The sequence below is a fragment of the Passer montanus genome, unplaced genomic scaffold (assembly GCF_014805655.1).
Source record: "Passer montanus isolate IOZ18808 unplaced genomic scaffold, ASM1480565v1 scaffold69, whole genome shotgun sequence".
NCBI classification, from domain to species: Eukaryota; Metazoa; Chordata; class Aves; order Passeriformes; family Passeridae; genus Passer; species Passer montanus.
Genome location: NW_024372036.1, coordinates 2,974,716 through 2,990,371, shown reverse-complemented (window position 1 = coordinate 2,990,371; position 15,656 = coordinate 2,974,716). Strand labels below are relative to the sequence as shown.

The following is a 15,656-nucleotide window of genomic DNA, read 5'->3' as shown; positions in this document are numbered from 1 at the left end:
AGAAACTGAGAAAATTCTGCATCTCCCACCCAACAGAGCAGCCTGCCTTGCAGAGAGCTCCCTCAGCAAGCAGAGATGATTTTCAAGCCAAAATGCTTAAAAAAAAAAAAAAAGTAACTAATGGGCTAATTTCTTGGCTAATGACAGGAAGGAGGAGCAAATTAGAAGGGGATGACTCAGACAAGTGATTGTAAATGTTGGCCATATATCTGCAGAATTTGAAGGGAGGGAGTGTGTTCATTTTGGGTTCTATTGCCCAAGGAGGAGGAAACAGCTCACTTAAAACTGCAAGTTTTTTCCAGTTTGGACATTTCCAAACTAGAAAAACAGCAGGCACCCAAATTACCTGTCTACCTTGGACAGTGAGAACTTGAAATACACAAGAAAGAGGAAAAAAAAGCTCTCTCCCAATCTGTTCTTTAGAAAAAAACATATTTTACTTTCACTGCCACAGGATGGTAGGTATTTGCTGGGGGAATAAAGTCAAATATGTAAAGTAGGTGAGAGAAGACAGAAAAATTAGAATTGCAATAAAAGAAACAAACAATCAAACTAAAAATCAAAAATCTGACTGCATTCAGATGACCATTTTATAGGAGATGTGGGAAGTTGCTGTCTTTTTTCTGACTGTTCCCCATTGTTGCCATCTGCTGACAGAAGTACTTGCAGTTATAGCTTAGAGCTAACACAGAGTAACAGAAAAATGGGTCTTGAGAGCAGAGGCCACCTCACAAATTGCCTCCAGTTAACAGCATTTTAATTTAGCAATTTAAAGTGTAAAACTACACAGCCTGTTGTACAAAAAAAGAAACATGACCAGATATACACGACTATTTCATTATTTCAGCTTAAACAATGTCAAAGCAGGCACTAAGGACAAAGTCACTAATTTTTTTTCCCTCTTCCTAAGTGTATTTAGTTCCTGGAGAAATGAAAACACACCTACCTGTTGTCCATCTTGATAGTTGTCTATACTTAATGTCTGTGTTGCCATCATGGTTATTAAGACATTAATTGTGTCAAATCATCATAAGTGTGAACAAATAGTCTTTAAAGAAAAAAAAAAGTCAGTTAAAAACGTGGCCACTTAGAATCTAGTTCTAAAGGGTGAAGAAAAAAGGTAGAAATTCAGATTTATGCACACCTCTCAGAGAGTTTATTGACAACAATGGCCACATGCCAATTCAAACAACAAATAAATTCAGTCTGGAAATATAACAGGTTTTATAAGCAAAAAGTTCATTGTCTCTTTATATTTTAAAGTAAAACTTTTAGTAAGAAGCTGAGGTTTTTTATACTCACAAGCTCAAGTAAACTTTAGCATTCATTTTTTCACCACTTAACTGACATTCTGGGGTCATACATGAAATCTAGACACAGGCAGGTTTGTGTTTCTGTGTTTTGAAAAGGCTCCCAACCCATTGAGCATCACTGTAACTGCAATAATAATTGTTTAAAATGATGAACCAAATGCAAAATGTTAAGGAATACCCTGTTAACTTTTGGGTGTGAATCCCAGATTCTAAAGTAGGGCTGAAATTACTTTGAGAGACCAAGCCTCAAATCACTTCTGACACCAGGAATTTGCCATCCAAGTCATTTAAAGTTCAACAAAGAATGGAACAATGTCAAACAATTTTTAAACAATTGGGCCCACGTGATTATAAAGTTTCAAAAGGGACCTAGGAATTCAGAACTCTCAATGTCAGAGACATTTGATACTTTGGGAAATATTAATTACAATAGGATTTAAACACAAGTAAAGGTATCATGTTATTCTCTTTAGGCATTAGCTGGAGTTTGGTGCCCAAATGAGTTAAATGTTTTTAAATTAAGACATGCCATAATTAAAAAAAAATAAATTAGCAAAGCACCACCACCAGATAGAGTGTAGCCAGCAAATTATTACTTCACATTTCATTTTCTTGTCAGATCTGCAGCCATTACAACTGAAATCACGTAACTCATTAAGCTATTACCAGTAACTATTAACACAGAAGTCAATTTTCCTTGACACATAGAAGTGCTAATGTTTAGCTGCTATTAAAAAAATCCATATTAAAAAAGAAGTCAGAGCTCATGCCTTGAAAAACATTACATGCAGGTAATAATTCCAGGCTTTCTGCTCGTTTTCACTTATGTCAGTATTGAAGAACTAAGTTTCAAAATTTTCACCACTTTAAGATCTGAAACAATATTTTTTTTCAATGTGTTCAATCACTACACATTTTTCAACTATTTTAAGTCCTTCCCTTATTGCATATCACTACTGCATATGACCATTTTCAAGAGCAATTTTTACATTTCTGGATATTTTCCCCTGCAGATTATAACAGTCCCAAGTGAGTGTTTCATTTTGCAAACACAGGACAAATTTCAAGGTTCCTTTCTTTGACAACAGTTTCAGGCACAGAGACAAACCAAACTCCTCAGGAGAAACCTCAAGCCTTACTCTTCCTCAAATTCAGTAAGTGTAATTCCTAAGTATGAGTGCAATTTTAAAAATCTTTTTTTAAACAGCTTCAAAGACCAGAAAAGTTCACCAAGATGATGTAAGCATGGCTTCCACTACAAACTGGGTAATATCTGTTTTTACAGAACATCAGTATTCTTTCTTTGAAACTCCAAAAACACGATTGATTTTTCCACCAAAATTAAAAATACAAAGGCAACAACCTAAGTGCACTCACTGATAGAAGTACTTCAGATTTTAATTTTTTTTTACAGTTACAAATCATTTAATGTTAAAAGCTATATCAGCATTTGCCACAATAAGTGAGACACCTCTCAAAATACCTCAAGGGAACACATTCTGAAGCATCAGCCCTGTAAGCATTTGTCTGATGTTTAAACATTTATTTTCTTTCATAAATGGCAGCTGACAGCCAATGCAAGTGCCTGTCTTTATTGACAGAGTGAACAGGCACGTAGAAAATGCTGCTTTTCTTCCTCCTCAAAAGACATACATTTAATTTATGACTGTGACATCCAAAGCATGGACCAGACTACCCTCAAAACAAAAGCAGAACAGTTGAAACGATCAACAAAGAAAGAGCAAACACTATTTAATGATTATTTTAAAACTAAGCCCCACAGAAAACACTGCTAAAGAAATTGTTTAACTGTGGAAGAAAGATGAAATTCTTAGGCAAAAATGAGAAAATAAAAGTACAAGTTGTAGAAGAGGAAGAAAGTCTTAAGAGTTCAGAGGGATGTAAGATCATATTTGTGGCATGAAGAAAAACCTGGAGAGGGAGGCCACAAAGATAATACATGTAAATTGGTAAAGACAGGAGGACATGGCAAGAATTTTTGGAGAACAAGACAAGCTGGACTAACCCCTCCTTACAGATTTCCATAATGAAGAGACGTTCCACATCTGGAAGGCCCTCAGGCCACACAAAAGAAGAAAGGAGGTGCACAGCTTTGAGCTAGATCCATAGATTATTGCATCTAGAAGGACTTTTGCCATATTTTCTCCCAGGGGAATGACTGGAAAGAATTCTACATGGGTATTTCCTTTATTTCTCACAAGAGCTTCCCCTCTGACTTATAATTACTGTAGAAAAAGATTGAGCTATTAGGCAAGATAGGAACTGATGAGATTTAGTGAAGACAACCACTGCAAATCAAGAAGAACAAATTGAGCTAATCACACACTTAAATTGGGGCAATTAACTGCGGAATTACTTCTGTTCACTAAAAAGAAACATTTCCTCATTACTCAGTAGAGGCAAGAAACAAAGTGTGTTAAACTTTAAGAAAAGTAACGGAGGAGGTATTTACAGATTTGGGTTTCATGCCCTCATTTGCTCGTTAGCAGGCACAGCCCCAGCAGATGCTCAGGCTGCAGACAGAGATGGGGCTGCTATGGCTCCCAGATGTTCATCACTGCCACAGCTAATTACTTCCACAGCTCCTCCACCGAGCTCACACACCACGGGGATGGTTTCTGATCCTTTTGACACCGAGTCAGCCAGGCTGAACAGCATCTCTCCCTGCTGAAGGTGGCTGTGATGGAAAGCAGCTGACGTGCTCTGAGGTGGTTGTGGTGCACTCAAACAAGCCCTGCTCTTGGCTGACCCACCCATGGCTGTCCATTCCCAGCTCACAGACCATCCCCAACCAGCACACCCTACCTCAGGACACAGAGTGTTTGGGTATTTGAGGTGAACCCAACAATATATGACTTCTGGACATCTTAGCTTTCAAAATGTCAATTATTCTCTGTGAAAGAAACTGAGAGCAGAGGGAAAAATGTGTTTTTGTTTTATATTCAAAGACTTACAAATAACAAAAATAACCTGAGGATGAGTCTGATGGTCTGCTTCACACAGAACAGAACTAACTCTCATTCTATTTATTTTGAAAGTAAAGTGTGTAGAAAACCCAAGGAAAAACTTAAGGTCATGTAACTGGAAGCTGATGCATGACCTGCAATCAGAAACTCCACTGATACCTGTGGCGAAAGGGAATTCATAAAAGAGCACGGTCTACAAAGCAAAGGGGAAAAAAAAAGAAAGAAGCTTTTTATAAAATGAGGTAGGAAGGAAAATGTAAAGCAGAAAGGAAGCTAAATGAAGAGGGCTAATCATAATTAGAAATGTGGAGAGCTTGTGCAAGTTGAGTATGTAAGAGAAGAGATTGAAACATACACACAAAGTGATCACTTAACATTCATCACTCCACTCCTTGCTTGTTCCACTTACTCCTTCATAATTAAGGGCACAGGGACCACCCAGTAACGTTAACAGAAGGTACAAGTGAGCTGCTGGAGATCAGTGGTATCATTTTTAACATATACAAGCTACAACAGATGTTTGTAAGAGATATAAATAGTTACGCTTCAGGCTACGACCTAACCACCAAGCCTCTTAGGGTTGTGAAGGAACTACCCAACAGACTTGTTAACAAGTAATCATTCCTTCTAATTTTCCCTCATACGTGTTTCTTTGAAGTCCTTCAGGGAGAAACGCATGACTGGCAGATTCGGCATGGCTCTTTGTTCAATCTCATTTAACTTTAGTCCTGGCACTTGCTATGTAACATTAGATCCTTACATTCACACAGCAAGTTAAAAAGAAACAAAAATCAATTCTCTTTGACACATGAAAAGCAACTAGAACTGGCTTCCCTTTCAACACGGTAGAGGATGATATTTATTTCCAGGGCACGCTGTTTTCTAAAGAAGATAAAATGTTGGCCAGGAGAAAGCTGCTCACCCCTTTCCTTCAATGAGTTGAAGACATTATCTTGTTCCAGCACAGAGATCCCACTTATGTACAAGGTGGAAGACAGAAACCTAAAAACCAACAGAGAAACAGTCAGAAGAAAATAACACCTTAGAACAAACATTCTAAGACTCAATATAATTTTTTTAAAAATTGTTTTACTATGTGGTTCCCTCATCAAGTGTTAATGAACAGACAGGAATTTTTTTGCACATTTTGCAAATCTTTGCATTGTTAATAATCTGTAATCACACCCATTATCCCACGCTTGAACTTCTTATCCCATTATTTGATCTTTCTCTCATCTTATTCTATTCATTCTCTACATTCACCTTTGTCTCTGTTGACACCTCTAGCAGAAGGCTGTTAAACCTTCATATTTTACTCCTTGGCTCAGTGTCTGTCTGCCTAGACAAGACACATCCCAAAAACAAAACCATGAAATGCAAATAGGAGTAACTCACCATTGCTGTGAAAATTAAGCATGAAATCAAGAAAGGTGAGAGATATTTTCCCCCCATTTAAATCTCCTTCATAATCATTTGAATACAATCCATGGTAAAATCAAAGCACGATGCTAGAAATGGGCCATTGTTAGGATCCTGTCTTCTGTGAAGACAGGTTCTGCTACAGGATTATTCGGCCATTTAAAAAAAGCTTTCCAAAAATTACCACTTAAAATTACTTTAATTACATTTAATAGCACCCATTTGATACAGTGAAGCTACTTTTAAAAAGTAGTAAGGATTGTGAAGTAGCAAAGTAGCAAAGATTGTGAAAACAGACTTAGAAAACACAACTGCTGAAAAGCATTAAAAAACCATCTCAGGAGAAGTTCCAGACACTAAGGTTGCACAGAGGCCACCAGAAATTAAATGATGGCTAAAACACAGCTGAGATCTTGAATCTGATTATCTCTGTCTCTCACACAGATAAAGTTCACAATAAGAACTAGAAAGAAAGTAACTCCAACATTTTTGAAAGCAATATGAAATTGTTCTTTGAATTGGTCTTTAAATTAATTAAAATTTATGCACGTGTTGTTTTCCAAGAAGTGATGGTTTTCAGATAAATTCACAGAAAAACAAAATGTCAAGAGCCACTCAATCTAGATGCCATCTCTGGCTCGTGAAACCTGGTTCTAAACAGGGCAGAGAAGGTATTAGAGGAGTTTTAAGGCAGTTTAAATTTCAGCCATTGGTTAGAGACTGAACACTGACCAAAAAGGAGTTTCAGCCCTAAGTGATACACCTGGTCTTGAAGGTTCAAGAAGCAGACAGCACATTAAAAGTTCTCACCACATTTCCTTAAACTGTCAAAGATCTGTATCTTCAGAAAATGGGCTTCTCTCATTTTTGCAGCTTCTTAATTCTGTTCTGAGGACAGTGTAACCCTCTTGCTCCCTTCTTCACATGCCATGCATTTTGGTACTCATTCTCACTTCAATCTACTGAGCTACTTTCAAATAAAAGACTTCTCACTATTCATGGCATCTTCAGAACAGAGGTCACTGACAGGTAAATCAGGATAGATAAATAGATGAATTATCCATTCTGTGTCTCTGCTCAGATATAAGGAGGACTACTGCAAATCTGAAAATCCTGCTCCTGCATTCAGAAATAACTGCAGCCAAGAACTGATGGGGCCACTGCTGCCAGATCTGGTCAGTCAAATATTCAGGGTATGAAGAAGTGGCCCTTGCCTGCAAAGCTCTCAGCTGAAACTCTGGAAAAAGCAAATTTCTAGGCAGCTTATGGGATATCCAGGGCAGGAACAAAGAGGTGCTAAAGAAATGCAGGCCTGGGTGAAAGATGCTGCAGAGGGAAGGATGTGGCTGAGAAGGAGCCAGAGGATTTTGCAGTGATACTGTTGATTTCAAAGAGACACTGAACAACATTTAATACTATTGATCCCTAAAACACAACAGGCAAGAGAGGTCTGAGCTTGCAGATGATGATGTGTTCTTGCACATTTCAGTGGGAGAAGGAGGAGGGAGCAGGTACACCTGTTACAGGGTGGAGACAACACCCAGCCACTGTGGAGTCTTAACCTGGACTTGCTATTGCCAATTTTTGTTTTCCTTTAATCCCTCTGGCAGACAGGCTTGAAAGCAACGCCATCATAATAAAAATACCTAACTGTGAAACCAAAACAAAGGGCAATTTGCTTTGTCTCTCGGAAAGTGAATCAGCACCGAGGTTTTAACTACAAAGTAAAAGAGGAACTTGTTCATTCAAGCACGAAGGGCCCTCGTTTGAGTCATCCTCTCATTCTGCATTTCACAGCACAGGAAGCAAAGACCTGTGACATTCACATCAACAAATATGAGCAGACATTAAGATCCATGTGTTTTTATAGATCCAAATAATGATAGTAATAATTGATTCAAATAATGAAGCAGTAACTAGAGCACACATGCCAAAATCCAGGATTCATTCCACCTTTGCTGCAGTTCATTTCCATCTCCACCGACCTGCCCACGTAGAGTCATTCACAAAAATTAAGACAAACAAATCAATATGAAGTTGATGCAGACAAGTTTATTAAAACTGTTCTCCTCATTCAGCACCAAGGCGATTTCCATTTCCTCTGTCTCATGTACTTAAAAAGTACAGTCATTATTTAGAATATTATACTTTTAAGAAAGACAATGTTCCTGCCCAGGAACATAATACCAGCCTCAGGGAGTTCCATCACACAGATGCAGCCACTCAGTTACTCTTCAACAGCTCTGCTGTCAATTGCCCTGGGAGTCAAGCCCTAAAAAGCCACAAAACCAATTTTGGGCTGCAGTAAAATGAGATTTATTTTGTGTCACTTTGTTCCCTTTATTGTTTGGTGGTGCAATAGAGTTATTTATATGTTAATCTTGATGGATATGAAATTACATTAAAAAATGAATGCAAATTATACTTTAAGAAATGGAAAATTAAAAATAAATTAAAATCCACAACTAAAGTTGAATTTCTGCAGAAATACAGGCTACACTCCAAGCTACCATCAACCTTTCTTTACATGTAAGATTTTGAACAGAGATGCTAGGTAATAGTGACTTTATTCAGCAAGGCCTCTCCAACAGTGTATCCACTGCTTTGTTGTCCCATTAATCTTTCCTAGCATCTTCTTTTCATATCCCTCCATCTCAGATCTTAACAATCCATCCAAAGCATTCATACCACAGGACACCTCCCAAGCACCACACACTGTCACACAGCATCTCAACACCAACACCAAACCATCTCATTACAAGATTTGTGCTCCTTTAGCAACTCGCTCTTGTTTAAACTCTGCTTTTGGTACATTTAATTCCATAAATTCTCCTATTTGCAAGTACCAAATTAAAAAAATATATATTAAAAATGTGCCACTTTATGAGCTAAAATTGCATATGCTGTTAACTGATAAAATGAATAGATCATAGGAATTTCTCCAGGCACAACAACAGAAATAAAATTGAGGGGATCTGGGTCTTGTGAAGAACTCCAGCTCCTGATTCTGCACACATCCTTGGTGTGTACACCAGTGTATTTCTAGGGAAAGATGCAAATCAAGGGCCACATTCCTGATTCCATGTCATCCCAATTTACCACAGTCCTTCTTAACAAGGATGAGAAAGATGAGGAATTCTACCCAATCCTTCATTTAGAAATGAATGTTTCTGAAGTAATAAAGTCATAAAATGATGTATGCCAGGTATCCTGCATAGCTCTTGGAATTCTGGAAGGAAATCCTCAGGTTGTTCTCCTACCTTCTGAAAAATAGAATCCTCATTCTTCTGACTATGGAAAGATCCTCAAATTCAAGGAACTTCCTGCAGCATCTCATTTCTCCTACCCAATTCACACTGTAACTTGACCCGCTTTATTAGCCCCATAAAGTAATGGTAAAGAATTTGGGGGACTAAACAGCAATTTTGGCAAGAGAAAAACACAAAAACTTGGGGGAAAGGAAACCTCCCTCTTTAATTGTTCCAAAACTCTTGAGGGATTAGGGTATGAGGGAGCAAAACCATTTCCCATCACTCTCTCATCCACCACCAATATTCACATAATAAATGAAGATTCCTTTTTTTTTCTGTATTCTTAACATTACAAACAGAAGGACTTTATACGTCCAGCATGAGAATCCTCACACATATTTATTGTTACAGGACAGAGAAGGAGTTTTTGCCCTCAGTTTTTACCCAATGTGCTTTCATAACATGTTGGACTCAAAAATGAGGAAGATGCTGTCACATCTGCCTTGCTGCTGTGGCAAGAGGGTGGCATTGGAAAGACTCCAAGCACTCCTCACATCCCAGAGGATGTGTATCAGCACTTCCACAGCTGGAACTGATCCTCTACAACTCCTGCTTACTGATATTTAATTACTTTTTCAAACCAAATTTCATTTTAAAAAGACAAAACCAACTCAATAAACAGAAAAAAAAAAGCTGAGAACTCTACCAGCCTCACAATTTCTCTGGCATTCCCCACATGGATAAAGAGGGTTGCTCATGTCCCAGACACAAATCCATCCCTCTGCCACTGAAGCCTCTGGAATATACACAGGAGTACATCTCAAATGTCTTCATTTTGGAGACACTCATGCAACCATCTCCTTCCAGGCAAATTAAACAAAAGCAACAGGAAATCCTATTTGAATCATGATTTGCATCAGCACCCAATAAACTATGACTGAAATGAATCTTGTTTTGTGTTTATACTTTGTGGTTTCATTAGGAAGACACAGAATAACCACCAGTCTCTCTGCCTTTATTGCTATTGAATACTTTACAACGTGAGCAGTTTGTGTAAGCATATGTTATGTTTTCCAACCTTTTTATTATAAAACCATAAAAGCTTCCAATTATTCTATGATGGGGTGAATTCCTGATGCTATTGAAGTACAGTTGAAGGGTGAATAGGAGTTTTTATTTAAATAATACATGCATTTAAAATGGACTTTGGATGTTCAATGGATAAGAAAATGTCTTCTACACATTTTTGGCATTTAAACAATTCATCAAGATGTTCCCTTGCCAATTACTTAATTTTTATATCTTTAATGATTTCTGGAATAACAACCCCATTAATGAATCAAGCATTAACTTGGACATGAAAGTGACACAGAAAACCTGAACAATTAACTTTGTTTTGCTACTAAGTTTAGGTCTTAAAATGAACTTTTTTTTTTTTTTTTAAGTGAGGATGAAATAAAAACTCTTCCTTTCCTGCTCCACTCCTGTTTCCCACCTCTCCCAAACACAACTCTCCATCCTCCCAGGAGTTATGACTGCTGCCTAAGTGTTCTGGGGTAAAAAAAAAGACTATTTAGGATTAAATTTATCCCTCACCTACTGCTGTGAGCTGCATCAGGCTGAACTGCTTGGCCCAGGTGATGCCTGCACAGGCAGGTGACATGCAAGGACCAACAGACAGGGAGACACTCACAGAATATTCAGGTAATTTAGGCAATAAATATTTGCCCAGTACCACATAAAGCAGTTTTTCCAAAAGGTTTTTGTCTGTTGAAGGTTCTCAAAGAACAGCCACATGTTCCATGTGAATTCTTATGATCCCTTCCCCTCTGCAACACTAAAATCCACAACTCAACTGCTGATATGCTCTTAAATAAGAAGAATCCTGCCTTTCTTATATATTAATATATTTACTTAGACTCATTCTCAAGATGCTGAGTCATTTTTAAGTTGGCAGAATAACCCTGCTCAAACATATTCATCATGCCAAATTTTAGCTGGACTAAGAATTAAGCTACTGAAATTAACACCTCAAAATAATAATAATAATAATAAAGATAATCAGGTAATCTTCCTTCTGGTATTGCTACTATCATAGCCTAGACCACACAAAAATTGGGTAGAAAACATAAATTAAGTGATCACAGACTGACCCAGAAGTTCTTTAGTTACAAAATCATACAACACAGCACACACATTTTCATTCCTCTGTTCTCTAGGCATGTCAAAAACATATAAAGATCCAACTTCTGTTCTCTAATTGCCTCTGTTTCCTTGGAATATAAAAGGCTTGGACTTTACTTTTCAGCAAGTATGATAATATCCTTTTCCCTTTGCTTTGTTTGCTGTGTAACTCATAAAAAGCCAAGCAGGATGTGAAGTATAGCCACACTTCCTAGTTTCTTCTGCCATCAAGAAAAAGCACAGGCAATTCCAAAACCTCGCTACTAAAATAAAAATTGGAATTTGGAGGTTTAAAGGAAATAGATCCCTCTTTCAGTACACCAGAAGTAAGCTGCCATATTCTGCTTTTTGCTTGGATTTCCCATCAGCTGCAGATCCCTGGGCACAGCAGGTGAGGGACACTCTGTGATCATCACGCTCAGCTCCCATTTTCAAAAATCACCTTTTGACTCCCTGTGTACTTAAACAGCCCTCAGGTTTAACAGCAAATACCTCTTTTGTACATTTAGCTATTAAAAAATGAGCACAGCACGGCCTGGAGCAGTGGCCACATCAAACCCCAAACAATGTGATCCCGTGAAGGATGAGAACCAACCATGCCAGAACAAGATCTGAGTTTTATTTCCCTTTCTAGCACCAACATTTGCCTCCCAGTGCCATGCGTGATGTGGGATCCCTCCTTGCTGGCAGGGGAACCAAGTTACTGCCACAGCTCCATAACAACAAAACTGGCATTTCCACATCCATAGTTTTTATTTATTATTTTATTTTCCACCCCAGCCCTGATCTACCTGATGAATCCCATGTTCCACAGTTCTGGCATGAAACCACCTCAGTGAACAAAGTGAAGAACCTGCTTAAGTGTGAATATTTCAGTGTTCAACGACCTAAAATGGTCTGGGGTAAAAGATTGTGGCAACATCTGGCATCAAGTAAGCAAATGCAAGAACTCCATCAGCAGCTTTTTCTCCTTGCTCTTGGAATCCTCTTGCTTAGAAGAGCAGTACGTTGTTTTACATTTTGCACAGCACTGAGCTGTAGCAAAATAAACCCCTCTGAGACTTCTCATTTTTAAACTTACAGACTCTTTGAACAAGTGAGAAGTGAAGTAACCAGCTGCTGCTGCAAGTAACATTTGCAACATTTTTAATTTCACACGAAAAAAAAAAATTGCATTTGGTCTTACTTAGACCAAAATAAAAATATTAATCTGCTTTACTGTAAGCTTTCACATATGTGCCAGTTTTGCAGAGGCAACATTTGGCTGCCAGACCACGACATAATATTCTGAAATACAATTTGGACTGCTCCACTCAGGACATTAACAGGGCCATTAGAACAGGCAGTTCCACTGCCACAGTGGTGGCTCTGTGACCATTCACCCTTGGCCACCAAGCCAGGGTTTCACTGCACCAAAGAGTTACTCTTGTCCAGGAAATGAACTGCTCCTGAACACTCCCAAACGTGCTGGGGTAGAAATCAGAATTATCAGGGCTTTATTACAGCACAGAAAAATACAGTTGGAAAGCAAAATTCTTTTAGAAAATAAAAATTACAGCTTCCAGAAGACTAAGCGTTTTATAAGACTAAAGCATTTAAAATAAATTAAATTTATATTTCATTCAGTCTAAACTCCTTTCAGTCCTATAATGGAAGATTGCAAGGATTTAGCTTTAAAATGTTATTTTTATTTAACCCAAATATTACAAATTTTATTAAGAATACAAACCAAAGCTTTAAGTACTTAATACCAGCTTGACTTTTTACATGCCAAAGCGAAATTTTCAAATGCAAAACAAAGTCCCACCAACCCTAACAACAATGTATCAAAATGTGAAGAATTCTTGGCTTTTCTATCAGCACATAGGAAATGGTAGCAGGAAAAAATTTCAGCCCAGCAAAACACATAAAAACAGAATAAAAACAAAAAAAAAGCACAGCCAAAATCCAGTGGGGAGATGAATGAAAAATTATCTGAGCCTCCAAAATCTCAGTGCAGCACAAGAGCCTCTACTTTACCTGAGACTTTCCCTTTTTACCCTGTGACTGCAGCACCCTGAGCTCTGCCTTTCACCACTGAACTGCAGATTATGTAAAGAAAACACAGTAAAACCTACACTCCAGTTTTCCTGTGGACACTTTAATTATGAGATGACAAGAAAATATGTCAAGTGGTGACAGTCAAAATAAATATACTGTACAGTTCATAAACTGAAGACAGAACATGTATGAGAAATATAATCAGAATTATTTTGAATCGATTATGTGAAATGTTTGGGGGATTTTTTTCCTTGAAGAATTTTTGAAAACTTGAATGTAACGATTCTGTGATTACACACAGACTCAGAAAGGGATAAATCTGCAATTTGATAGAAACTGCACTCAAAATGCATTTGCTTGATACTGTAGCAATGACACAGTCTGGAAATACACCTAAGGATGGATTTCTGCTACAATCACATCTTGTTTCCTGGTTCAGTGTAATCCATAAAATTCACACTAACAGGGATGACCAGGGCTGCACCCAGCTGCAGAAGCCATCTCACTCCAACCAGACAGACAGACAGACAGAGCTACAGGGGTGTAACCCCACAGCACGGGCAGCCCAAGAACTGACTGCACCCCTCAGAGGACAGGGAACTAATCAGCGTGCGTTTTTTTGTAAAAACTAAGAAAGTAATTTTTTTTTATTTAAAAAAAATTAAATTAGATATTAGCATACTTGGAGAGTGACCTACAGCATCTTGCTTTTCTCCACAGGATTTTGGCCCAAGTGTTTTCCAACATCCAGAACATAATGCCCATGCTGCCTGCTCCTGGGATCTGTTTAATGGAATGCACACAACCTATTCCAAAGAGGGGCAAAGACAAAAAAAATCAATCTTGCCTGGGCAGCTCTTAAGTGCAAGTGTTTAAAAAAAAAAAAAAGCCAACAAACCACTAATTAATTCACTTTTAAGGGTTTCATAGCAGATAAGAGTCTCTTGCATTAGGAGTAAATTATTTACTGTCCCATCCCTGGAAGTGTCCAAGGCCAGGTTGGACACTGGGGCTTGGAGCAACCTGGGATGGTGGAAGGTGTCCCTGCCATGGCAGGGGGTGGAACAAGATGAGCTTTAAAGTCTCTCCCAACCCAAACCATTCTGGGATTCTGCCTCCCTAAACCACACCAGTCATTTACTCAGACAAAATTGCAAGAAGGGACTAAAAACTTCAGCAGCAGCAGATTAAAAAAATAAGTTAATACTGTGACCCATCTCTAAAATTACACTATATATCACTACTTAAAACTAAAGAAAATATTTTCTTAAATAAACTATATTTTTAAAAATAGCAATAAGCTATACAGAGAATTATCACACGAACGTGTTAACTACTCATATTGTTATTTTGTTAATTGACCAACTCCGGCGTGGTGGGAGCCAAGGGCTGCTCCATGAGACCTGGGACATGCGGCTCACCGAGGCAACACTTGGGGACAAACCCAGCGCTTGATTTATTGTTGTTTACACACCTCCCCAGCAGGGCCTCTGGCCAGTGTCAAGTCTCAGCTCCTAACCGCGGCCGCGCAAACACCGGCAACGCTGGGCCTGGCTGCCGGGAAGGTGTCCGCTCCCGAGGCAGAGCGGGGTCACACCGAGCAGGGGACAGCAACCGGGGAGAAACGCACACGGGCTCCGCTTTCTGCGAACGCGGCAGGCGGGGGGCGCATCCCCAAAGCGGGGGGCATACCCGCGGCCGCGCAAACACCGGCAACGCTGGGCCTGGCTGCCGGGAAGGTGTCCGCTCCCGAGGGAGAGCGGGGTCACACCGAGCAGGGGGCAGCAACCGGGGAGAAACGCACACGGGCTCCGCTTTCTGCGAACGCGGCAGGCGGGGGGCATCCCCAAAGCGGGGAGCATCCCCCAAAGCGGGGAGCATCCCCCAAAGCGGGGAGCATCCCCAAAAAGGGGTGCATCCCCCCAAAAAGGGGGGCATCCCCCGAAGACGGGAACATTCCCAAAAAGAGGCACATCCCCCCAAAGCGGGGAGCATTCCTAAAAAGGGGCGCATCCCCCAAAGAGGGGCGCATTCCCAAAAGAGGGGCGCATTCCCCAAAGCCGGGCGCATCCCCAAAGCGGGGCGCACATCCCCCCAAAGAGGGGCGCATTCCCAAAGAGGGGCGCATCCCCAAAGCGGGGCGCATCCCCAAAGCGGGGCGCATCCCCGCCCGCCCTTCCCGCGCTGCCCCGGCCCAGGGCAGGTGCGCAGGGGCAGCGGGATCGCGGCACGGAGAGGAGGCGAGCGGGGAGCAGCTGCCGCGGCGCCGGAGCCCCCGGCGCGGGCCCCGTTTCCCCCCCAGCCGCCTCCGAGGAGCGGCCAGCACGGCGCTGCCCCTTTAAGCACCGCGTCGCCTCCTCTCCCTCCCTCCCTCCTTTTCATCCCCCCCCATCCCATCGCCCCCATCTCCTTCTTCCTCCTCCTCCTCCTCTTCCTCCTCCTCCTCCTCCGCGCGGACCCGC

General features: G+C 40.1%; 1 protein-coding gene across 5 annotated transcripts in view; it reads right to left on the bottom strand.

The window, feature by feature from the left end:
* Nucleotides 1-15,656, bottom strand: part of PKNOX1 (PBX/knotted 1 homeobox 1) — a 39,437-nt gene that overhangs the window by 19,907 nt on the left and 3,874 nt on the right. The window contains exons 1-4 of one of the 5 annotated variants that reach the window (XM_039729308.1): nt 14,669-14,878; nt 13,893-14,000; nt 5,223-5,302; nt 947-1,048 (exon numbers count right to left, since the gene is read on the bottom strand). In XM_039729308.1, the coding sequence (XP_039585242.1) occupies nt 947-997 (51 nt within the window). In that variant the 5' untranslated portion in view covers nt 998-1,048; nt 5,223-5,302; nt 13,893-14,000; nt 14,669-14,878. Of the gene's footprint in view, nt 1-946; nt 1,049-5,222; nt 14,879-15,656 lie in introns of those variants that run through there. The other 4 variants (XM_039729304.1, XM_039729306.1, XM_039729305.1 and 1 more) reach the window with 4 other exon arrangements.